We start from the raw sequence: 24,057 nt of genomic DNA, 5'->3' as shown, positions 1-24,057 counted from the left end.
ACCTGGACAGGGCCGCATAAGGACCAGCATATGCTCCTTTGTGCAAGGAAGAACAGAAGCACTACCAAATTATGTCCAGAGGGCTACTGGTGGATATGTTCAACTAAACGGTTAGAAATTGATTCCATAAGGGTCTCATCGGGTTCTGCAATTCTTTAGTGAGACTTGTGTTCACAGCTGTAGATTATGCAGCTGAACTGGTATCTGCCAGAGAACACCACTGTCGACTTCACAGATGACAGCAGTTTAACCCAGAGCATCTGGTAGACGTTAATAAGTTGCCAGTTGAGCTGCTGCTCGCCACTTTCATTTGTACCAAAGCAGGTAGAATGGACAGCTCGATATCCCTGAAGTATAATATATGTTCAGCTGAACAGGTGTCTAAAGTCGTTGTTGGTAACACAGCTAAAACGGAACTGTTGTTTTTAGCTCATAAGCTGAGGTTTTCAAATTATATGGTTCAGGAAATATTACTTTAATACTACTAAAATACCATTCTAAGTCTTGGAAAACTGAAAGGGCTCAAAGCACTGCTGATTACTGGCGATTCAAATGAATAAAAACCAAGTCTTACCAATTAGCAAAGATTTAATCTAATTTTCAAATAAATAAAATGATATTTAGCATATTTGAAAGGTTTTTAAAGTACTTTCTCTCGAGACAAAACCCTGTTAACCTGGTCAAGCAGTGACTTTAACCCTCTCCAGGCAGGCGTTGCAGATTTGCAACAGTTAAATACTAACAACGTGATTACCCAACATACATGAGTTAGTTATGAGTTTCTTTTACTCAGAAGTACCACTGCAGGACTTGGTTGTGCATTAGCAACAAAAAGTTTAATTTAAGCCTGAGAGGGTTAAGGGGTAATAAAACATCAGTGATTTACTGACCAGTCATAAGACCTTTCCATCAGCTCTTCAAAAGAAGGTGGAACTAGAAGAAAATGGGTTTTCCTCATGTAAGCTCTCCATTGTTCCCATTTAAAATGGTGTTTACTGACACCTAGTGGTCAGATGCAATCAAAACCAGAATTAAATTGATTAGAAATTTCACAGCATGATCATCGAAAAGGATTTGGAAGTAAAAAGCACACTTCACTGAAAAACATCTCAACAGTATATTATTTATTAGTTTCTGTAACCAAACCAAGAGAATGTAAATAAGACCGTACATATTTTAATACAGCGATGAAACCCCTGTACAAGTACAACAAAAATAAAATAAAATCAAAAACAAAACAAAACAAACAATTCATTACCCTCCCTCCCTAATCCCCCCTCCAGAGTAAGGACTTTTCCCTCAACCAGGGTAGACGTGAGGAGTCCCCTCACCACCTCAGGGCGCATACTACTGTACATTTCTGAAGGACCATTGTCACCGCAACCCCAAGATGAGAGCATTGTGGGTGGGGCAGCCAGTGGAGGTGAGGCAGAGAGAAAACAGCACTGATTGCTCTCATCAGCAAAGACAACAAAATAATAACTGTCCTTCTGCCCAAACACTTCAGAATTTGAGGCTTCTCTCCCTCCGTCTTTTTTTATTTTTATTTTAAACTTGTTCTCCGTCCTGTTCCTGTTCCCTCTCGCCATAAAGGTCAATACACACACACACACACACACACACACACACACAAAAAGATTTGTTTTAAACGATCGGCTCACTGATTCCTCTACCCAGCCCTATCCTGCTAAACTCTAGCTAAACTCTAAAAATCAGTCAATAGCAGCAGGTCTCGGTGTTTGACAGTGAGGTGTGTATGTGTGTGTTTGTGTGATAGCAAGGATGGGTGTGAAAGCAGTGAATGGGTGTGTGTGTGTGTGTGTGTGACAGCAGCTCCTACACTGGAACAACTGCAAGTAGTGATCATACATCATCCATGTAAACCTGTAAATCCACTCAAATCTCAGCAATCTTAAAAAGGCTGCGACTTCATCTCTGCTCTGCTTTAACCTTTGGCTAAATAAACAGGAGAGTCCAGCTACAAGCTCTCCCTCTGTTTTTACCACACGCACAGACCCGACACACACCCACCCCCAACACATCGGTAAAATCTCAGGCAAGGAGATGAGAGCAGAAGGCAGGAGCAAAGGCTCACAGGCAGACGAATCAAGAACTCAATCGATTATTAAAGTCAATCAAAAGCTGCGATTTTCACATTTCAATTCTGGTAAAAAAAAGAAAGAAAACAAAACAAATGACAACAGGATTTCAGAATTCATATCTTCGAGCAGTAATCAGATCAAACCGTTGAGCGAGAGGGTGTGCACGCCTGCACGGATCTCTGGATTAGTTATAATGGGAGATTGGGGAACAAAACGTGTGCTTCACTAAATGACATCTTAAGATTGCTTCAACTACAAAATCAAATTTGATTCATTCTCTTGTTAACAAAACAGGGATCTGATATAATGTGTGATCCTATTTGGTGGGTGGGAGGGTAAACTGAACAGAAATGAGGAGCTATAAAAAAATGGCAAACTCAGCAGCAAATTTCAGATTTCTCTCTCTCTCCCCCCAACTCTCTCGTCATCTACCGTCACAGTAGATTTCTATGGAACAGCTTGCTCAGCAACTTTACCGGCAGCTAAATGTGATGGAACAACCCAACTCAAATGCCCCCACCTACAGCGGGACAAGACGGGGGAAGGAAGATGAGGAAGAGGATTTTGTTTACACTCCAAAGGGCCTACTGTCAGTAACCACTACCATCTGTATCTCTACCCAACTCCTCCCCCACGCTGTCCTCGGGGCTGATGTGAGGTGGTGGCTGAGTGAATGGGGCTAGATTCACTCTTCCATCCTTTCGTTTCATTATCTGAAGAGGGTCAGAAGTGCTTTACTTTCCCTCCTCTGGTTTGATGGCCTGCGGCTTTATGGGGCCAGTCCGTATGGGCTTGGCCGTGGATGCGGAGGGTTTTTCAGAATCTGGGCGCTCGCCTCCTGTCTGGTGGTTTGGAGCTGATGTGTCAAGCGGGGGTTTTCCTCCTTGATCGATTCGAGATGCTTTGCTGGCTTGCGGGGCCTTGAGCTGCTGCTGCTGTTGTTGCTGCTGTTCTGAGAAGAACTTGTGAGTGGACTGGAGCACCTCAGCCCGCTGCTTTGCCTAAAGAGGGAAAGAAAAATACAAATAATTCAACTAATATATCCATTAGACTGCACAGGCTACTCCAACAAACAAATAACAGCAGACACACCTTTAGGTCCTGTTCAGCCTTTAGAGCTGCTTGCGTGCCTCTGGGTGCAAGGGTTGAGCCAGGTGGTCCCCGTGGGGAGTGGTGGCTGTGCTGTGGGTGCTGCGGTCTGGGGTGAGGCATGAGCCCACCGCTTACATTGGGTGACATTGGAGGGCCCATGGGAGAGCGCTGGACACCTCCAGCGAAGGAGTTAGCATGAGGAGGGCGAACCAGAGGAGAGACTATGCTGGGCTGAGACAGAAGCTGAATAAAAAGGGAGCAGAATAAACTCAATCATTTGGAATTAATAGTTCAAAATTAGTGCTTTATACAAGTTACCAAAGAAAAACAAAATTTGATTATTACCTGTGGGTTGAACTGGCCAGGAAAGTGCTGCGTCATTCTCATGCCGGCAGAGCTGGGCTGAAACTGCTTCTGGTAGAGCATACTGTTAATCTTGCTTGACTGGCTGCTAGGAGAGGTGGAGCTGGCCCTGCAGAGAGAAGTCAAAGAAACATTACAGAAACATGATATTAACAAAACCTATGAACACTCCTGAGAATAAGAAGCGCCTTAAGGTACATTTTTAGTTTGTGACACAGGAATATCTATATAAAATGACTGGTTTTCATTACAGTTTGTTCTCTTCTGTTTTGTCCACATTAAATAAGGCTTCAAATAAAAATGATAACAATGTTAACTGTACTTTTACGCATTTACCTGTAAGGACTAGAGGTGGGTGTAGTGCTCCTGCCGCTGACAGGAGGAGTCCCTGGCTTCACGTCCATCCCACTGCCAAATAGTTTCATATCCATGTCCATCTACAACACGTCACAATAAGCCACTGAGTCTCACGTAAAAACTTCTGTTTATTTAAATTGTCAAATACAGATGGTTCAATACCTTGCTGGTGGGAGGCTGCATCATGCTGTGGTTGGGGCCCATGATGCCTCGGTACGGCTGAGAGACTGGGGGCTGTCGGTTGATATTGGGGGGCTGGGTTTGGGGAGGAGTGGGAGGTAGTGCCAAGAGGGGCTGGCCTCCACCCGAGCCAAAGTTAGGCAGGGACAGCTGAGGGACCGTCACCTGGGGAGAAATTAAAACAATGGTAACCCCAAGTGAGAAGAAGAAAAATAAAGTGTGGTCCAACATTTAAAACCCAGAACAGGTTCATAAATTTATTATTATTTGTTATTTTTGCATGTAGGTTACCTGCTGCATTGCAGAACTGGGTGACTGTGTGTTGCTGTAGTAGCTACTCTGACCATGCTGTTGCACCTGCCCTGAGTACATGTTCGAGTGCTGATTCATTCCCTGTCGAGTCTGAACCAAAGGCACAAAAAAGTGAGATGAAATGCATGCATATACAAATTAATCAAATTCACTGTCCATATGATTTTCCGTTTACCTGCAGCAGGTGTGTATCAATGAGCTGAGACCCACCCATGCCAGAGGGCTGGTTCAGCTGCGGCTCAAACAGAATGGGAATGTGCTGGGTGGAGGAGGGTTGTTGATAAGCCAAGTTGGACTGAGGCTTGCCCAGCTCAGGTGCCTGCACACCAGGATAACTGTGGAGGGATGGTCCTGAGAGCATCATAGAGGGCTGTGATAAGTTGCTCTGCATGAATGCCTGCTGGGACCTGATGGATGACAAAACCAAAGAATGAGATGAAAGAAACAATGGCGGGAAGGGAGAAGCAAACTGAAAGCCTGTGATGCCGTTACCTGTAAGGCTGCAGTGAAGAGCTAAAGAGGTCCTGTGGCTGTGAGACTGGAGGGCCGGCGCTGAGTCCTAGCTGAGCCTGATGAGTGTGTTGATGCTGAGGCTGACCTTGCAGAGGAGCATATATAGGGATGGGAATCTGCTGCACGGCAGTTGGCTATAAGGTGGGGGAAGAAGAAAAAAATTTAAATAATGGTTTTGTCTTTTAATATTTCTCTAAAGACTTAACTGTATTGTTTTATTCCTACCTGTGAGAGGCCGGGCTGGAAACCTTGCTGCTGCGCCAGGGAAGGAGGAGCCAAACGAGGATGGGGTGTGCTGAAGAGGTGGCTAGTGTCCATGTAGAAGGCTGGAATCTGAGCTGCAGAACCTACACATGTTAAACATTACAGATCAATCACAGAAACAAACACACACACACACACACGTAATAACAAAACCTTTAAAATCTGTATAACAGAAGTTTTCCCCTCACCTGCTGCAGACTGAGAGACGTACACCTGTGGGGTCTGCTGTTGCTGGGGCAGGAGGGGAGGCACACAGCCAAGCTGAGAGAAGCTGCTGCTACTGCTGCTATTGCTAGAAGAGGACAGGCTTCCACCTTGCAGCTGCTGGGGCTTCACCTTACAGATGTTAGGGGGGTCAGAGGCTGTGGTGGTTTTGGTACTGAGGGACGATGTCGTATAAGTGGCAGAGCCTGCGAGGTGAAAATGATTAAAAGATGTGTTTTAACAAGTTTGCAAAAACAATACTGTGGGAAGTAGGATATGTTTGAGTGGGAGTTACATTACCTGATAGTGAGGTACTGGGGGTAACAGAAGCCACCGGGATCTGTGGCATGGAGGCTGAGGAGAAGGAGGAGTATGAGGAAGCGCAGGAGGTGATGGGGGATGAGGAGGTGGTGACAGGAGAACTCTTCTCCAGACTTGGAGAATTTTCCCATGCTTTGCGTGCGGATTCCATCTGAAGAGGTAAAAGAAAGAAAAAAGTGTTTAAGTGATGGTTCAGAGAACAAAATTTTGCAGAAAATAATGTTGCTTAGAGTTTTCTGTACATCTGTGTACCTTTAGTGTTAGGTCAACAGTAGCTGGAGAGACTGTACTGAGACTGGAGCTCTGCTGGAGGGTCTCGCGGCGAGGGAGAGGCAATGAGTGCGGTAGTGCCACCTAAAAAACATAGAACCAGAGGGAGGGAAAAAAAAGACGTAATCTCCTCAAATTAAAAATGGTGTGTAACATTTTGAGCCTGTGTAAAGACATATACTCACATTGGCCACTAAACTCTCTTCCATTTTGTTGCCTGCTGTGGGAACGCTGTCGGCCAACGACGAGGAGGGGGTGGTATAGTCAGTGACAGACTCCTGAGGGACAATAATTTAATATGAAGGCATTCATATTAAAACAGAGTAACAAAAGTACTATAAGTGTTAACTAAATGTTGTTCATGATGAAAAAGTAAAGAATTTTGGGGAGGAAAAAACATCACTGGTTAAGTAATAATTTGAATATTGTGCCAGCCATGAATGAAGTCCCAAATGAAGTCATTCAACAGAGTTTGAGGGACAGGATTTGATGCCCGGTGTTCTCTGATTTCCATTTGTAGTTTGCTTGTAGCCCAAGTGCTACTAACTGATCACATTTGAACAGACTTTGGTTGCCTGCCAGTAACCACAATGTGTGGTGAGCAAAAGATGGATGGTGTTTGCTTACATGCAGTCAATAATGACCTGATATTGTCTGAAGAGAAGTGGTTTCTTTATCATTGTATTTTTTTTAGCTCCATCTGTAAACAATAAATTGAGGACATAAACTAAACTCTCCCCCATTTCAGTCATCAGACTATATGGGTTAATTATAGCAGGACTTCATCTAGCTCAATGTGAACGGTTGTAAAACAGTTGTAGTATACCTTAGAGTTGCTGTTGTACTCTGCTGAGGGGACTGTGATCATGCCCTCAATGTCTCCACCCAGCTCTGGTACTGTGGTGTCGCTAGTGGGAGGACTGGAGTCTGCTGCTCTGCTAGCACCTCCTCCAGGTACTCCTCCCTCCATCCCATCAGCTTCTCCTCCACGTGCATCTTTGGCCTTACGATTTTTTAGAGAGCGCTCTTTACCAATGGGACCTGGCTTGTACTCCTTGGTTTCCACTGGTTCCATCTCTGGTAGCTGAGGAGAAGTGATTAAACATTTAGGCTGGAGTAAATATTTACAGAAATGACACAAGCCAGTGTCATTTAACACAAAACTGCATTTCTAGAAGACTATGTGTACCTTCTGTGTTTTGATTGGGCCAGCTCGAGGTTGTTTCTGTCTCTGTTCTTTGGGAGCAGGTAGTTTGTTTTCAGAGCCACTTTCAAGCAATGCAGGAACTCCATCACTGTCAGTGCTGCCTGCAGATGATGGCGCTCCAAACTGAATACTGTCTATCCCCAGCTCCACGCTGCCCTCCGCTCCAGGCTTTATACCCTAAAAAACACATGTTTCATGGTTTATCGTGTGACAAAAGCATTAAAACAATAAAGAGGAAGGTGCGAGAAGCATTTTACCTACCTCAGAGGAGACAGTACCAGTAAAGGAGGTAAGAGGTTTGTTCCAGGCACTCACAGAAGGTGGCTGGGGAGGGCTTATTGGACCAACTGGAATAAACATTGTATATTTTAGATTAGAAAGCCATCCACAATTCAACCAAAGATAATTTCAAGAGTCAAAAGATTAAGACCAAAATGAACTTTTCCACTCACGCTTCTTGACATCCGGAAGGACGGTACCACCCGCTACCTTGTTCTCCCACAATTCAGTACCCAGAGTACTGTGTGTCTGTGCAGGTGCAGGGGGTAGGCTCTTTGACGTGAAGTCTGCAGCAGCAGGTGGAACAGAAGGCAGAGGAGCCACTGTTCCTTCCAGAGTCTGAGGTGAAGCAGCAGGCTGGGAGGAGGCATGATGAGGATGTTGGGCAGCAGGAACTGAAGGCTGCTGTTGGGCCTGGGGGGCAGCAGCTACAGGAGGCTGAGACTGAGGGGCCTGTTGTTGTTGCTGCTGCTGCTGCTGCGATGACTGCTTTTTAGCAAATCTTGGTGGCAGCTTTCCTCCACTTCCTCTGCTCTTCTCACCGGGGCCTTTTTTACCCCAGTTCTGTAGGACATGTGTGGATATTAGTTACACACCTACATTTTTTTAACTTTAAACATTGCACCACACAAACTATCATTCCCCCACCTGAGTAGTTTGCTCTTCTTTTTTCCGTTTCTCTTCATCCTGCAGACGCTTCTGTTGTTTTCGGGAGACAACCTCTGTGAAACCATCATCGTTGGCACTGGACTGTGGGTCCTCTGTGGTGGTAACCTCTGGGTGGTCATCAATAATCACAACACCTACAATAACAACAAATTTAACCTCAGTTTTCAAGTGATAAACAGCTCGAGTGCAGTACAGGCTTAATCTATGAGCATGTTTACTGACTGGCATAATTATTGAGATCAAACTGAGAAAGAGCATTCTCCTTGGGCTTCTTGGTGGCCTGCTTAGCTTCATCTTTGCGACGCGCAGGCTGCTCTTTTGCAGGTCGCTGGGCTGCTCCTCCAGGTGCTAGCGCTGCTGTCTCTGAGTTCTGGGCTGCAGGGCTGTTTCATTAAGAGACAAGTAGAAAGCAAAAACATTTAAACCTTTAATTCCTGTATATTTATGCAAAAAACAAAACCACAGGCAGCTTGTACAAGAAACAGTGAGAATCTTTCTGCTTTCCTTCAGAAACCTGAGACACAGTAAAAGTCTAAAAATACCACCAGTCTGATTCCGTATTTAGCTACTTTTATGACAGCCATTATAGCATACTGATCACCAGAGTGAAGAATCCTTCTAAATAATTGCAGAAATAATGGCCCCTTTTAACAAAACTTAAAGCTCAAATACAAGGATTGAATTTAGTTCCTACATCCCATAAAACTGATTGTGTATAATAAATATACTAGGATGATTATACCCCTTTCCTTTTTTAAATGCACTTCCAGTAGAAATTCTTCTGGAAATTTCTTTCATCTTAACAAGATCATTTCCAGATTTATTTACCAGGGAAAGAAACCCAGTCTTGAACTTAAAACAACAAGAACATGCCACTTCAAACTACTGCGATATTTACATTCTGCACTGGTGCTATTCAGTTGAACTCTTAATTAGGCATAATAACTACACAAATGGTTTATTGTTTGAAAATAAACTCTGTTCAACTTCTTTGTGCAAGTGACAAAAGCCTCATTGTCTCACACTCACCCTTTGCGGCCAGCTTTGGCCCCTCCTCTCCTCTCTCCCTTGCCCCCTGTGTAGCTGCGCCCTGGTTTGGCTCCACTGTTGCCTCTACGATTCTGTCTCTCTGTAGGCCTCTGACTCGAGAAGCTCCTCTTGGCTCCAGGAGCTCCATCACGTTTTGGTGTCAGCCCTCCATCAGGTGAGCTTTTACTGGGAGTCAAAGAGCCCTGGGGTGGTGCAGGGGCTGGTGCAGATGCTGTAGCTGCTCCATTAGCAGGCTCCACTGCTCCTTTCTTCTCTTCTCGCTCTCTCCTTTCATTAAAGTCACTGCTCTCAGAAGCAGTTTCCCATTCCTCATTCGCCTGATCTGACGAGTTCTGATTTGACAAATCAGGCGACTTGGTACCAGCAGCAGTAATAGTGGGACTACTTGTATCAGGCAAAGGCGCTTCTAAAGGAGACGGCAGGTCAGGTGTGGGCATAGAGGCTGCCGTTTCTGCAGGCACAGTTAATGGGGTTCCTGGAGCTCTAGAGAGAGTTGGGGAGAGGGGGATTGGGGCAGTTGCAGTGCTGGGCACAGCAGCAGCAGGAGGCACTGAGGGTAAAGAAACAGGGGGACTGGGGGCTGACTCTCCACTAGCCAAAACTGCAGCCTCACGCTCCTTTAAACGCCTAAAGCGGGGCGGTTTATCTTGCCTTGGGGGCCGTGCTGGTCTAGATCGACGAGGCCTCTCTCTGCTACTTTGAGGACCCCCCTCCCCAAATTTCTTCCCCTCAGATTTTGGGGGTCGTCGGTCAGTAGGAGGATTGTCAAATCTTGATGTGGACTCTGCATCTTCAGGCCTGAATGTCTCCATGGGTTTAGAGGGCCACTGGGACGAAGGTTCTCTGGGTGCTGGTCGTCTAAGAGGGGCTGAGCGTGGGCCTCCACGCTCCCTCGCGCCACCTCGTCTGCTGTATAATCCCCCTCTTCCTCGCCGAGAAGGCTCTCCTTTAGGAAGGAATCCTGGTTTGGGGCGGCTTTCATCATCTGCTCTTGATCCAACCTTTTCCCCCATGTGAGGTGGTCCAAAGCCTGGCTTGTGAGATACTGAGCGGCCCTCCCCAGGGAGCTCTCTTCTCAGTGGACGGCTAGGTTTGGTGCTAGGCTCACGGTCAGATGGTCCAGTATCACTGGCAGACTCCCTCCCGCCTTCACTTTCAGAGTCTGTGTCTGAACCACGGCGCCGTCTACGTTTTGGTATAACCTCAAAGTCAGAGCTCTCACTTCGCGTTTCACTTTCCTCCCTGTTGCGAAAGGCAGCAGTACCTGCAGCAGATGGTAAATCTGAGCGTGATCGGGGCTCTCGATAGGGGTATTCTGCCCGGCTTCTACCCCGACTCCCCCTGCCTCTACCACTGTAAGTCCCACGGTAGCTTCGTCCTCTGGAATAATACTCCCCTCGACCACGACCTTTGAAATTTGAGTCTGCCGGCCATTCTCGCTCTCTGTCCTTATCCATTTCCTTCTCCCGCTCTCGTTCCCTCTCTCTTTCCTCTCGCCCCCTCTCTCTTTCCTCTCGCCGGTAGGAACGTGGAGGGAGGTTGGACTCTTTCCGAGAGGGCAGTTTGGGTTCTGGATGTTTCTCATTGCTGGGTGCCTTTTCCACCTTCTCCTCCTGAGAAGAAGAGGTGGGAGCCCCAGAAGAAGGCTGAGAGTCTCTGGCCCTCTGATGGGCAGTTGGAGTTTCCTCCGCCTCTGCAGTTTCTCTCTTTCCCTCACCGTGAGGCCTGGAGTCTTCTGATACAACAGCAGCTGCAGATGGAGCTTTGGACGACTGTTCCTTTTTGGGCCTATCCCCTCTTTCCCCTCTCTCATGACGCTTCTCTCTTTCTTCTCTTTGCTCCCTCTCTTCTTTCATGTCCCTTAAGACAGGTTTCTTTATTGGCCCAGATCTACGTGCAGGTCTGTCTCCTCCTGGTCCTTCTCTGCGTCCAGCTCCTGATCTTCCACCCCACCGCAGCTCAGTCTTCTGCTTGCTGGGTGCTGGCAGAGGCAACTTCTCTTGTTTGTGTAATCCATCAGCAGGAGGGGTAGCTCTGTTATTTGTTACAGCAGCCTGAGAGTAGAGCTCATTCTGGGGCTTATCATCAGTTCGTTCCCCTGCTTCCTGTATCTCTAGTGATTTTGTTCCCAGGGGTAGCCCGTCAAACCTAGGCTCTTCAAGCTTAAGAGAGTGGCTGGAGCCCTGTGAGACATTTCTCTGGAGCATGGCTTGGCCAAGAGCTTCTACCTCCTCCCCACTTGGTAAGCCTGGCTCCTCTGGGTCAAAACCTGTGCCTACAGGGACTCTGTCAAGAGGTCCTGGCAAGTCTTCCGGGCCCTGCGTAAATGCTGATAGAGACTCTGAAGGGTCCCGGAAGAAGTTACTTTTACGAGAGTCCAATGAACCGTGATCTTGGGGATAGATAGCTGGAAGACCCCTGTCCAGAGCCAAAACAGAATCCATCCTATAAATAAAAACACCAAATTTTAATTGAGATGTTTAAAGCATGAAAGAAGTTAATTACCAATTACTTCCATTCATATTTTTTTCTGTCAATTAATATTTTTTAACCTTTGCTCCTTGTTATCATCCCTTCCTTTTGGAGGAGTCACAGAAGGTAATGGCTCTGACTGTGGGTATGGGTCTGATCCCCAGACCATCCGTGAGTCTGAGGCCAGGCCGTGGTCACGAACTGGTCGGGTTAAGTGGTCAAATGAATCCGAGCTAGAGCTTGAGTTGTCCCCTGGCTCCCTGCGTACAATCTGCTTAGGTGGCATCCTCCCTGAAGTTGACAAAAGATGTACTTTGAAAAAAAACAAAAAAACCCCACACAGCAACACTTATCACACCCACACCAAATTTATTTTGCATATCTACTTACCAGGGTGAATGTTAGTTGGCATGTCCATAGGTGGCCGGCCTGACATCATCCGAGGGTCCATGTAGGACTGCATCATAAGCCAACGGGGATCAAATCCCATGGAGGCCAAGTGTTGGTGGTGAGGGCCTATGGGTTGGTACATGGAGCGGTGCTGTTGTTGCTGCTGCTGCTGCTGTTGTTGGGCAGCTGGAACGCTGCCACCACTTGAGGGAGACACAGAGCCCCCACTCTGCTGTTGCTGCTGTTGTTGCCATTGCTGCTGCTTCATCTGTTCCTACAAGTGCATTGAAGAACATTTAAGAAATGTTAAAAAAAAAAAAAAAAACTCAAGCCAACTTAACCCATCAAACAGACACATCTTATCAAATTATTCTACCAAGCGCTCAACCTGATCACCATATGTCACAGTTAAAGCTATTGCAAAGAAACAGCTCAGGTGTGGAAATGTTGCTTGACAGGCCTTCTAAGATCCCCAACTAGCCTATGGTACAACCAGATAATGATTTACCAAGTAAGGCCAAACCCTTACCTGCTGTCTGAGGAATCGAGGTGGTAAAGACTTCTGAAACTGTTTGGAATAGCCTGAGATGACAGAAGGACGCATAGCAGCTGCTGCCTCCCCTTCCAGCGGTGATTGTGCAATAGGGACTTCATCACCAGCAGGGGTTTCCTTGTGAGGCAAAGACATGTGGGGCTCATCCACTGTGGAAAAACAAAAACAGTATTGGCATTAATTAACAAGTGGTAGTCAGATAATTTTTTTGCAACTTGATCATTGTTCAGAGTTAGCTTACCTCTGTTGTCCTCCATGTTAAAATAGTCTCGGATTGGCACTGAGGTCCTATCAGTTTGGTTCTCGTCCATTATGGGACCAACCTCAGCCAAGGAGGTCTCTCCCTCGCCCTGTGGCTGCTCTGGAGCTAAGGCTACAGGTCTCTGGACAGGCGGGGTGGGCTGACGAGGCAGGTGAACCTCTTCCTCAGCATTTGGTTCTGCTCTATCTCGCTCCCCTCTCTCAGGTAAGGAAGTCTGCATGACTGTGGCTTGTGATTGTGAAATTGGGACTGAAGGTGCAGGACTAGAAACAGGAGGAGTTGATAAAGATGCTTCCTCACGGGGAGCTCCTGCCTCATCATTGGTGGTCTGAGCAGGGGAAGGCTTGCCCTCATTAGCCTGGCGGTGTTTTTCATTTAAACGTTTAAGTTTTTCAGCACAAGCAGCAAGTCGTTGCTCCTCCATCCGGCGTTCCTCTTCCTCTCTCCTCCGTCTTGCTCGCTCTACAGCTTCAGAAATTTCAGAAGACTTTTTCCGTTTTTGCCGCCAGGCTTCAGAATCCTCCTCAGCACCAGGTGCCCCTGCAGCCTGTGCTTTGCCCCCACGCTGAGCTCCACCACCACCAGAGCGACTGCCAGCCTGAAAAACGGAGAATAAAGTCATAAACAAAGTGATCACAGTGTTGTTACGTTCCCCTAAACGGGTCCAGGCGGTGAGGGGGAAGTAACAGTGTTAATAAAATTAAGACATGATAGTAGGCTTCTGTAACTTGCACATGCTTTACCTGGAAGTCCTGTGTAGCAGCTGATTTATTATATTGCCCCATACTCCCAGGTGATGGGGCTCTGGGATCAACACTCTCAGCCCATGAAGCTTTACTTCCTCCACGGTCCTCAGATCCCTCCTTCCAGCCCTCCTGACCGTCCGTTGGCCGAGCTCTCATACGATCCACTTTACCCAGCCATTCCCTGAAAAGAAGATAGTTAAGTAAAAAAAAAAAAAAAAAAAAAAAAAAAAAAAAACCCAAACAAACACCTAACACGCATGCCCAATTTTCAACTAACCTGAATTGCTAGTTTCATTAATGACTTCACCACAAATGCAGCCAAACTTCCATTTAAAATAAAAAAAAAAATGTTTTATTATTTCACTTTGCATAAATTATTTGCCACTTTGCCCATCAACAAGTGACAATAATGCTTCCATTAAACAACCATTCTCATGCTGTGGCCTCCCAGCAATATGTGAATATCAATTTCTTTCTTTGCTCATGGAAGTGAATGAATCGTCAAGCGCTGTAAATCATCTTTAACAACTGCCCATTACTGCACTGTTTTATCGTGTATTGGTCCATTTACCAACAATCATTCATAATGTTGTCCACCTCATTCAAATGCATACGACTGTTTCCCCTACTGTAGCCATCTGTATTAATCATAAGTTAATAAAACTTTGGACCAACTCAGTTCAAATTTTGCCAATACTGGGAAACACTTGTGTGGTGCAAGTGAAGAACACAAAAAGTAAAAGCAGGATATAGTAAATGAGTAAATGAATATATTAAAAAAAATGCTAACCAGTTTTCTCCCTTGTCTTTAGCAGCTTGGTTCTCCTCATCATCACTGAAGTTAAGTTTCTCAGTGTAGTCCACCTCCATCTGAGCTCCTGAATTGCAAAATAGACATGACTGATAAGAAGCTAGAATTATCAGAGACGCACAAATTTCTATTACAATTAGATGTTGTCATTTATAGAAGATATAAATCTACTGACCTGCCCAGCCCTCATCAGCATCAGTGTCCAAGTTGTCGAGTTCCTTCAGTTCAGTTGCACTGATAATAGAGGGTCTGTCTGGGTCTTGAAGCCAGGATTGTGGGGGTGGCTGCTGAGGTCGTGCTGAACGAGGAGCCCTGAAAAATAAAGGAAAGTTGATTTTTAAACCTAACAAATACATAAATTACTTGTGTACACAATGTGCTTCTGTGATCATGTAATTTGTGTAGCAATGATGTTAATGTTTCATGTTTAAAATAATCCAAAAATACCGTACTAATAAAAACTCAAAATTGATCTTTTTTTTCTGCAATCCAAGTATCAAGCGCTTATCCCTTAAACTCACTTTGCCCCATCTTGTGGTACAGGGTATCTGAAGTTCCCCTGCCCTGCACCAAAGGACATTTGCGGATAGGCGTGGAACATCTAAATCACAGAGACAGCAATCAACACACAGCGTAAAGAAAAACAACCACTAGTTTTTGCAGTTGTGATATTTTTGTTTTGCCCATCCAGAATATGTAACAATATTACGTACATAAGGTGGCATCATGCTCCTGAAAGCAGGGTCAAAGTGAGTTGGTACGCCAGCAGGAGGCTGTTGGCCTCCATTAACTTTAGGTTGAGGGGGGCCAGAGGGAGGTAACCTCTCCCTGGGATCCTTCTTCTCCCTTTGGCCATCAGTGGTTGTGTTTCGGCCAGGTTCATCAGCTTCGACAGGTGGCGTAGAGGTACCAGGGGCCGTGCTACCCTCCTCCACAGCCCTGTTCTCCATCTCCGGGGGGCTAGGTGCAGTGTTCAAATTCCTGCCGCCACCCTCACGCCAACTGCCAACATCTACCAGGACAGACAGAAAAGAGGTTTTAATTGTCTGATTACAGTTAGGAATCTTTTAGACCAGGGGTCTCAAACTTAAATGAGCTGTGGGCCACTGCTGGCACTGTCATTTCATTGGAGGGCCACTGTAGTGTTCAAGTAGTACATAAAACCAAAAAACACCAAACAAACAAGAAAACACCCCAAAATATTTCAAAAAGTGTAGTTTTTTTTTTTTTTTTTTAAATTTTAAATATTGTATAACAAGAGAAAACTGCAAACGTGAACGCAATCCCCCCCGTTCCCCCGTCGTGGCTGTGTCCATACTTTGAGGTCTAAGGCTTGGGCCTGGTCCATAAGGCTCCTCTTCTTGACCGTCCTTGACCTCACCAGCCGCCTGCAAGCTGGGAAACTCCTGGTGAAAATGGCTGCTCACACGGGGAGAACCTGTCCAGGACAAGCAGATCATTATAAATGTGAAGAAATCACAAGGTTAAATATATAACAGTCATTTACAGATGCACTGAAGGGTCTAATCCGCAATTTGGTACACAGAAGTTCTACACCCTAACATTACATTATGCAGAGTTCAAATGATCTGCATTCCAAGCGGACTATAATGGCAGACTGAGGATTGGGACTTTGTTTGGTGAACACAAGTAGGGAATGTGCTGGATACTGTTTACAATCTTTTACATAATTTCCTAGCACAACCATGGTGTACACATAGATAATAGTTTTTTGAGCAGGTGTAAGGCTTACGGAGCAAATGGTACGCATATTTACCGTCTAGCTGTGTCTGCTTGCTGTTTGCCCAGGAACGACTGCCCCCAACAGAAAGGTCCTGTGGCTGGACCACTGCTGGTTTGTTTTGAGGTGGTGGTGTCTCCTGTTGCCTATGGTACATAAAAACAGGGTAAAGCTTTCAACAACATGAATCTGAAATATGAATGGTACTTCACTTTATATTAGATAATTACAGCTACTGTTAAGTAACTTGGGGTAAAACGTTTAGACTATTTTCCTCTGTATGAAAAAAACAAATGTGGATCTAAGATATTTAATGCAAGCAAGTTAAATGCACCTCTCCTCCCCGGCTTCAGTTCGAGATGCCCATCCACTGCCGTCTTTGGGGACAATGTTGACGTTGGGATCGTTTCCCTTGTTCTCTGCTTTCAGGCTGGGGAGGTTGGCCGGAGGGGGCATGCGCCGGCTGACAGCAACTTTGCCCAAACTCTGGAGCCCATGTCTGGCAGCCACTGGAATGAAGAAACATTATGCAGAAGAAGATCAAGATTAGGATATTTTGCCCCCCTGAACTGCTTTTAAACAATGTTCACATGAGTAATAGGGGTCAGCTTGTTTGACTTATTTTGGATTTATTCATAACACAGCTGTCACACTGCTCCTCATGCAGCCTGCAGTGTAGTCCCAACACGTCAGTGATAAACTTGACAATTAAAAAGAACACAGACAAAAGATACCCGTTTGTTTATATGCATTCTCTCTGTATAATTCTTTATCTGAAGTATACCAACAAACAACCTCATAACTGCCTATGAACATGAATATAAAAACAGTTAAGCCAAATCAAAGATTCATCGAGTACTTAGAATAATTAGATAAAAAAAAAAATATCCTACAATTCTTTGCTTCCATGCTTTATTACTGGAAGCTTACCTGCAGTTTTCTGGGTTTCCAGAGATTTGCCTTTGTAGGTGTTGAAGAGGCTAAGGGTTGCATACTTTGTTTTGCCATCCTTTGCCTTGGTGCTCTGCCCTGACTTCTCGGACATTTCGCTGGAAACTCATTGAGTCTGGTCCTTTGGCCTCGCCCCCAGAACCAGCCTCCTATAGCACAAGGGAGAGAAAAATAAGATCAGAGAAGAGGTTTACACAGTTATATTCTCGCCTGAAAATCTGTTAAGTTTATTTTGTGACCATGAAAGAATAATAAGAGTAATATTAAAACCAACTAGCTGCCACCATTGTTGAAAACTGAGCAGGGCCGCGCTATGAATACTGGGACACAGCTTCTTCTTCTTCGGGGTTTAACAGCAGCTGGTATCCTTGTACATGCAGTGCTGCCATCTTCTGTTTCTGTCCGTTATTAAACTCTTAAATCCTACTACTTATTCCAGCGTCTTTTGGGATCTTACAAAGCTTCAAACGACGCGTCGACTATTAAATTACTCGTCGACGATTTTGATAGTTGATGTAATCGTGACTAGTCGACTAATCGCTGATAATTGGCGTCTGTCTTGTGTCAGTGACGTAAAAGGCGGATTTAATGCGACATGACCGTTCAAACAGCAGTCGCTTTCTAAAACATCGGATATGTATCGGATTCAGTACCACATACGAAAGTGACCCAGATCGGATTTGAAAATATCGGATTTGTGCCGTTCACACTGTCATACCATGATCGGATATGGGTCGCAGAGGGTAAAGAAAAATCGGATTTGATGCGCTTTTGCCTGCAGTGTGAACGTAGCCATAATGACTTTTATCAAAAAAAAAAAGAAAAAAGAAAAGAATACCCACCAAAACCTTTTAGTAGTACAAAGACAACATAAGAAATGACACAAGAAAAGGCACTCTGCTCAGTTATGGCAATGGGGCGATGACAGGAAATAGAGTAGGATTTAAGATACACAGTTCAGTAACCAAGAAAAGGAAACACCAGAAAGTGAATTGGAGTGAGCAGCTCCAAGAACAGAGAGGCGACACATTTACAGCTGCAGTGTCTTTCCTATGTCACACAAAGGTCATTTATTATTAACGGGGGAAGTGGTGTAACATAGTCTGTAAGTGTGAGATTATGTTGGTGTGTGTATGTGCGCGCTTGGGGGAGCCGACAGCTCAGATCAGTCCACACTATCCAAAATGCTGCCGGTGAACACCAACAAACTAACTTAAAAGGGGAAAAAAAAAAAAAAAAATCATATTCAGGACAATGTGGCTCTCATTTTACAAAATACTTTCAAAAAGATTTCCTCTTATTTTCTGTAAGTATGAGAGTATGAACATTACCCCTGGTTTCTGTAGCGATGGTAGCCAATACAAATCCATAGTGCCTTTATTAAACCAAAAACACATCTCCATTCTGTTCAGTTCAGCTTATTTATTCATTTTTAAAAAGAAACCTTTTTATTTTTTGTTGGTTTCTTCATTCTTTTTCCTCCCAACTTAGACCAGGTTTATTAATTGCCCCAAAATAGATTTTATGACTCATTTTAGAATTTTACATTTTTTCCCCAGAGGCACCCACAATCAGTTTATTAGCGGACAATTCTTCACTCAAGCTTTTTGTTTGCTGGCCACATTTCTATAAGGGCAGTTCTCAACTTCATCCAGCTGTTTCCTCAAAAAGGATCTGTCTAACCAAACCCCCTCGCAGGTAGAGAACTGGCATCAGGTGCCACTAACTCCAAGGTGATTGAGTAGGAATCCCTCTGCACGAGGGGAGGTAAAAAAAATAAAATAACTATCAGTAAAGGCCTTCATGATGACTTATGAAAGCAAGATAACAGATGTAAAACAGCTATTGTGGTTAATCCTTTTTGTGTCCCTCCAGTGATGCTCTTCTTTTATCACTTATAAAGTGATAAAAGGGGCTACAGTGGTGACAAGTTTTGACAGGTCCTATTAACCTGAGATGATAAGAATAACACAGGGGAAACTAAATCAAGATTCTTTTGTTAAGCTCATTAATGAATACAATTTTTCTTAAACGTTCAACAAGCACATTTATAAAAATCCAAAGTCTGAAGTTACTCAAGAATGAGCTCTCTACACCAAATGGGGTAATTTAGTATTTAATATGTTGTGGACTTGCTCTTAATCAACATTCACTTAAAGAGACTATATTGTAAGAGTTTTTGAATGATTATATTAGGAGTGAGAGAGAAAGATTTGTAATAACATCCCAGCTCTCCAGCCCTAATTTGTCTAGCCTGACCTCCAGTGCAACCCTGCACACCTGCAACTGCTCTGCATTAGCGTTTACACGCATGAGCTCTTTTCTTCCCCTTATTAAATACTCAAACTATCAGCACTTTGGCGTTTCTTTTGTGCATCAAATAGTTTGTGTGCAGTTCTCAGAGATTTTGACGGTTTAATGAAGGTAAAATTACTGAGTCTAGATCAGATATTTATTAAATAATAAGATCAGAATCATTTGACATGAAACATTAGAAAAAAATAATTGGCAATTAACTGTAAAATGTTCTTTAACTAGCTTTTTTCCTGAGTTGAATTTTAAAAAGAGTGAGATAAAACAGGTTATTGGCAACTGATGTGGCCCCAAAGTTGCCCGCAAACACAGAAGAGGGGAGACCAAAGTCAGCAGCAAAGCTGTAGTTCCTCTCATTCTGAGGATTACTACTGCAGTAACAAAATCACCACAGGGCAACATTAACACCAAGTTTCACATCAGAGCAAGATCGGTCCAGTGCTTCACTATTAAACATAATACAGCACAATAATAGTTCATCTTAATTGTTTTTTTTTTTTTTTTTTTTTAAATAATCGCTGGAAGCCCAAATTCTTAATTAAAAATAAAACTATTACTCGCTCAGCTCTAGCATGTTGGCAGTGAAAATATTTTCCTGTTCTGGATAACAAAGTTAATAAACAAAGATGATGTTTTTGACACATTTGAGAAGGCATTAATAACTGTCGCCACTGTGCTTACACTTGAAAGTAGAGCATAACTAATTAACAAGACATTTAAACAGTGCTGCCCTCACTTGACAGGAAAAGACATACTTAAACTAAATATGCCAGGTAACTACTGGGTCTCAGATGTTATGCTGCCACCTGCTCCCCTCTAACATTGTGACAGGAAGTTGTAAACAGGCAAGGTGGATAAGAAAGTGGTGTGGTTCTGCAGTGCAAAATCAATTGTTGTATGCTGGTTGTGTCAGAGTAAACTGCCATACAACCACTTAACTAGAACAATGTATACACACATTATGCAAACACATGTGGACATTATTCTGCAATGAAATATGACTAGAGTTCAAAATTGCTCATAAATCCACACTCAAAAATTAGGAACACTATTGGTTTTGTGTGGTTATTGGCACTCTAAATGAAGGTTAGGACAAGGGATGCGCTGATCTGACATTTGGATTAAATAATGGTCCAATAGAGACTCCGGTGTTGGTAACAATAAGCTGAGCAGTGTGATTTCTCTCAACTCGAAACTGGACAAGTTTAATTTGTGCATCTCTAGTAAAAATAATTTTTTTAATTTGCAAGACTCCCTTTTACAGGTGAGCTCTACTTGCAAGTTTAGTAGACTGAGGTTACGTGTCTGTATATTGCTGATGTCTACACCATTCTGTTTGCAGTGGGGCTAGATGATTAATTTGGTCATAATGCAATTGCAATTTTGATTTACAGCAATAATACAACTAAATAAACGTTAGAATATGATTACTACTACAAAGCATTTGTTTTGTCTCTTCTTGATAGCAGTACTTTTTCACCTGTAATGTGACTAACAGTCTTGTTCTTGATGGTCCTCTATGTTTTGCACTGTAATGGTGCAGTTTAAAAAAAAAAAAAAAAAAAAAAAAAAAGGAAGAAGAAAAGAAAAAGAAGAATCTACACTGGCCATAATGGGCTACAATTTATATATACACCAGTCAAAGTTAGAGAAAATGCAGAGAATACAGAAAATATTAAACCCTTAATAATGCAAGCCCTGTCAACAATCGACTTTGCCAGCAATATCTGTCAAATAATAACCTGCCACATGATATGGCCCATAAATAGAAAACATTAATAATTAGAACCCACTCAGCATCTATCAACTGACATTCACATTGGTCAGGGCCAATGAAAGAGGCTTAGTAAGCCATCATTAATGACTGCTTAGTGTTTTTGGCACAGTGAACATAAAGCTGGGTGAAAGGACTGGAAATTATTATGTTTATTCAATGGCATCAATCCTAATGAATCCATTTCCTTTGGGAATTGTCTGCAATTCCATTGTGCCCATAAGAAGGTGAAGTATGGTTTTGTTTTCAGTATGAGGATGGGTAGGTGCTTAGATTGGACATTCAAATGAATTAAAGTCATGTCATGGGATTAAGTGGTGTGATAAAAAAGTAAACTGATATCAGTCCCTTTAAAGTTGTTTTTTATGCCAAATGAAGGATAAAAATAACTTATCTTTATCTTTATAAATCACTGCTTCCCAAAGACTGTTCCCTTCTTGTCCCTGTGCCTCTCTGATCAGGCACCATCACTGACTGGTGGATCAATAAGTACTACTCTAATCAATATTTCCCTGAATGGCCTCCTTGAAACCATTCAGATGTAGACCCATTACTAATCTAAAATGCATAAGCAGAAAGCATCACCATGAAGCCAATTAATTATCTTCCAAGTATTTTCCACATCCAAGAGATGCTTATGAATCATATGGAGTCTTAGACAACTCAACCCTGCCAACATGCATACTCACAGAGTAAAAATGTTCTTTACGACCACAATTCGTTAAATCTGCACCTCATCATGGCTGGAAATGAAAGCAGTGCGCTAAAGTTTCATTTTAACATAAAGGAAAATAACACCAGGACATGTTCCTTGGTTAAATGCCAGATCAGATATAAAGGTTTCACTGTTCCGTGCAGTTTACTTTTCTTAAATTACTGCCATTCATGAATCTGCAGGCCATCTCTCCCCATGAATCGACCCTGTGGTGGGCTGGGTGGCTCATACCGGCAGGGGAGTGCAGGCCCTATTCGCCGGAACTCAACCAAACCGGGCTCAAATATCACCTCACTCTCACAAAAGCTAGGCACAAAACCGCCAACATTATAACGCAGCCAACGGGCCAGCTTTTAACGTAAAATGTCATTATAGGTGGCGTTTGAAAGCAGGCCGTCAGCTTGCACGGTTTAGCACAGTTCCGTTTCTTACTAGTCGCCATCACCTCCACTTCCAGCCCGTCAGTGGCCAAAGCATGCTAACCAGCTAACGCTGTGTGCACACCAGCCCATCAGTGACTGAACAAAACTTCACACTTTCAACTTGCATGACACACAGACCCACCTGCCACCGCCGGTGCCTCCTTTATCCTTTCGGGTGCTGTACGGCTTTACTTGAAATCCGGTTTCGGCCTGGTTTGTAGTGGACCAGTGAGTGTCTGGCCGGCGGATTACAAAAGCTGGCTAGCCTGCTAACCCAGTTCGGCTAACGATGGTTAGCTACTCCGCTCGCTGGCTGCCAACAAACCGCTCTCCACATGCGCGGTCCTGCACTTTCTGTCTTCTCCGCAGTTTCACGCCACCGGTCTCTTCTCGTCTGCTCGGCCGTTACAGCGGGAACCGGTTCGCAGTCTTCTCGTGGTTCCGTATGTCTCCCCACCCGTTATCTCGTACCAGACCGTTTTTGTAGTTGAGTGAGGCCCCGCTCGCGCCGCGGCCTGTCTCACAATCAAAGATGGCAGACCGCGGTTGCCAGATATGCTTTCTGACATCCCCCTCTCTAAAAGCTTCTCACATCCCGTGCAGGTGCACCAACATTTGATTGAAATTCCAGATTTCAGATTTTATATTAAAAAATTATAATTAATTGAGATGATAATTGAAAAATTCTGAGGTATCCTTTTTTTACGCTGCAATTAAATTGTTTTCTGTTATACTGAGTTAAAATAATACAACATGTAAGTATTACTGAACCTTGATTTGTTTATGATCACAATTAACCAATCCCCCATAACTATCTTATTTCAACTAGATCTTGACATCGTCTATAAATATATTTTAAAAAAAGTTTTAATGTGCAACAATATCCCATCTAAAAGCACAAGCATACACTGCATATGTTGCACAAACCTGATATCTGTTCATCTTCTACAGAGACAAAAACCCGTTATAAATGTATAAAAGGGTCACCTTAAGTCCAACTTTCAATTCTCTGTAATATATCAGGATATTTATTTATTAGAACTATCTGGATTATTAGAGCTATTTTGTAATATTTTGTAATATTTAATATTGGTACTTTAACCTGGTCACTACTATTCGTATTGTCTTGGAGCAACTGTGACCACATAATTTCATCTAGAACTAATAAAATATTCTGATTCTGAATAATGATTCCAAATCTACCTGGAGTCAACCATCCATCCCGATGGTGCACAAAAGCAGTGAAGAAGAGAGTGCAGGCAGGCTGGGTGGAGGGGGGCGGGCGGGGGGGTCCTGGGGTGATTTGTGACACAAAAGGAGCAAGTGTGAAAGGGAAGGTTTAAAATATAGTAGTGAGAGCTGCCATTATGTATGGTTTGGACACTATAGCACTGTAGAGTGACCATGATGAACATTATTAGAAAAAGAATACCTCAGAGGGACAGCTCAGGTTGAGCATACGTGAATTTTCCTTCACGTATTTTTCTCCATATCTTGTGATGAAGGAGGACATGCAAATTTGTCAATGTGCTAGAGGAGGATGTGGATAAGGTGAGAGACCGATGATCCACTGTCGGGACCTCTAAAAGGAATACCCAAAAGAGGAAGGTGAGAAGGTATGCCCGAAAGTTGATTCTGCTCATCTGGAAATCAGTGGGAGACACCAAGAAACTGAAAAAGTATCTTGGAATGAAAGGTTTCTCCCACTGAGAATGCATGCATCC

General features: G+C 43.8%; 1 protein-coding gene across 1 annotated transcript; it reads right to left on the bottom strand.

The window, feature by feature from the left end:
- Positions 1-1,109: 1,109 nt before the first annotated feature.
- Positions 1,110-22,902, bottom strand: prrc2c (proline-rich coiled-coil 2C). The gene is made up of 34 exons (XM_026158213.1): positions 22,476-22,902; positions 17,089-17,258; positions 16,493-16,667; positions 16,195-16,304; positions 15,736-15,855; positions 15,131-15,429; positions 14,939-15,018; positions 14,593-14,729; positions 14,397-14,484; positions 13,604-13,787; positions 12,840-13,458; positions 12,575-12,747; positions 12,046-12,319; positions 11,736-11,946; positions 9,163-11,628; positions 8,356-8,516; positions 8,113-8,267; positions 7,638-8,028; positions 7,447-7,532; positions 7,168-7,362; positions 6,805-7,062; positions 6,164-6,256; positions 5,961-6,062; positions 5,688-5,859; positions 5,372-5,593; positions 5,145-5,266; positions 4,899-5,053; positions 4,582-4,813; positions 4,386-4,496; positions 4,077-4,259; positions 3,894-3,994; positions 3,540-3,666; positions 3,195-3,437; positions 1,110-3,103 (listed from the first exon to the last, which is right to left on the bottom strand). Exons 2-34 carry the CDS (start codon positions 17,201-17,203, stop codon positions 2,837-2,839), a joined length of 8,427 nt encoding a protein of 2,808 aa, XP_026013998.1. The 5' UTR covers positions 17,204-17,258; positions 22,476-22,902; the 3' UTR covers positions 1,110-2,836.
- Between the last annotated feature and the right edge of the window lie 1,155 nt (positions 22,903-24,057).

Source organism: Astatotilapia calliptera, chromosome 23 (assembly GCF_900246225.1).
Source record: "Astatotilapia calliptera chromosome 23, fAstCal1.2, whole genome shotgun sequence".
In the NCBI taxonomy this organism is placed as follows: domain Eukaryota; kingdom Metazoa; phylum Chordata; class Actinopteri; order Cichliformes; family Cichlidae; genus Astatotilapia; species Astatotilapia calliptera.
The sequence above is the reverse complement of the archived record's forward strand: the minus strand, read 5'-3'. Positions and strand labels throughout refer to the sequence as shown.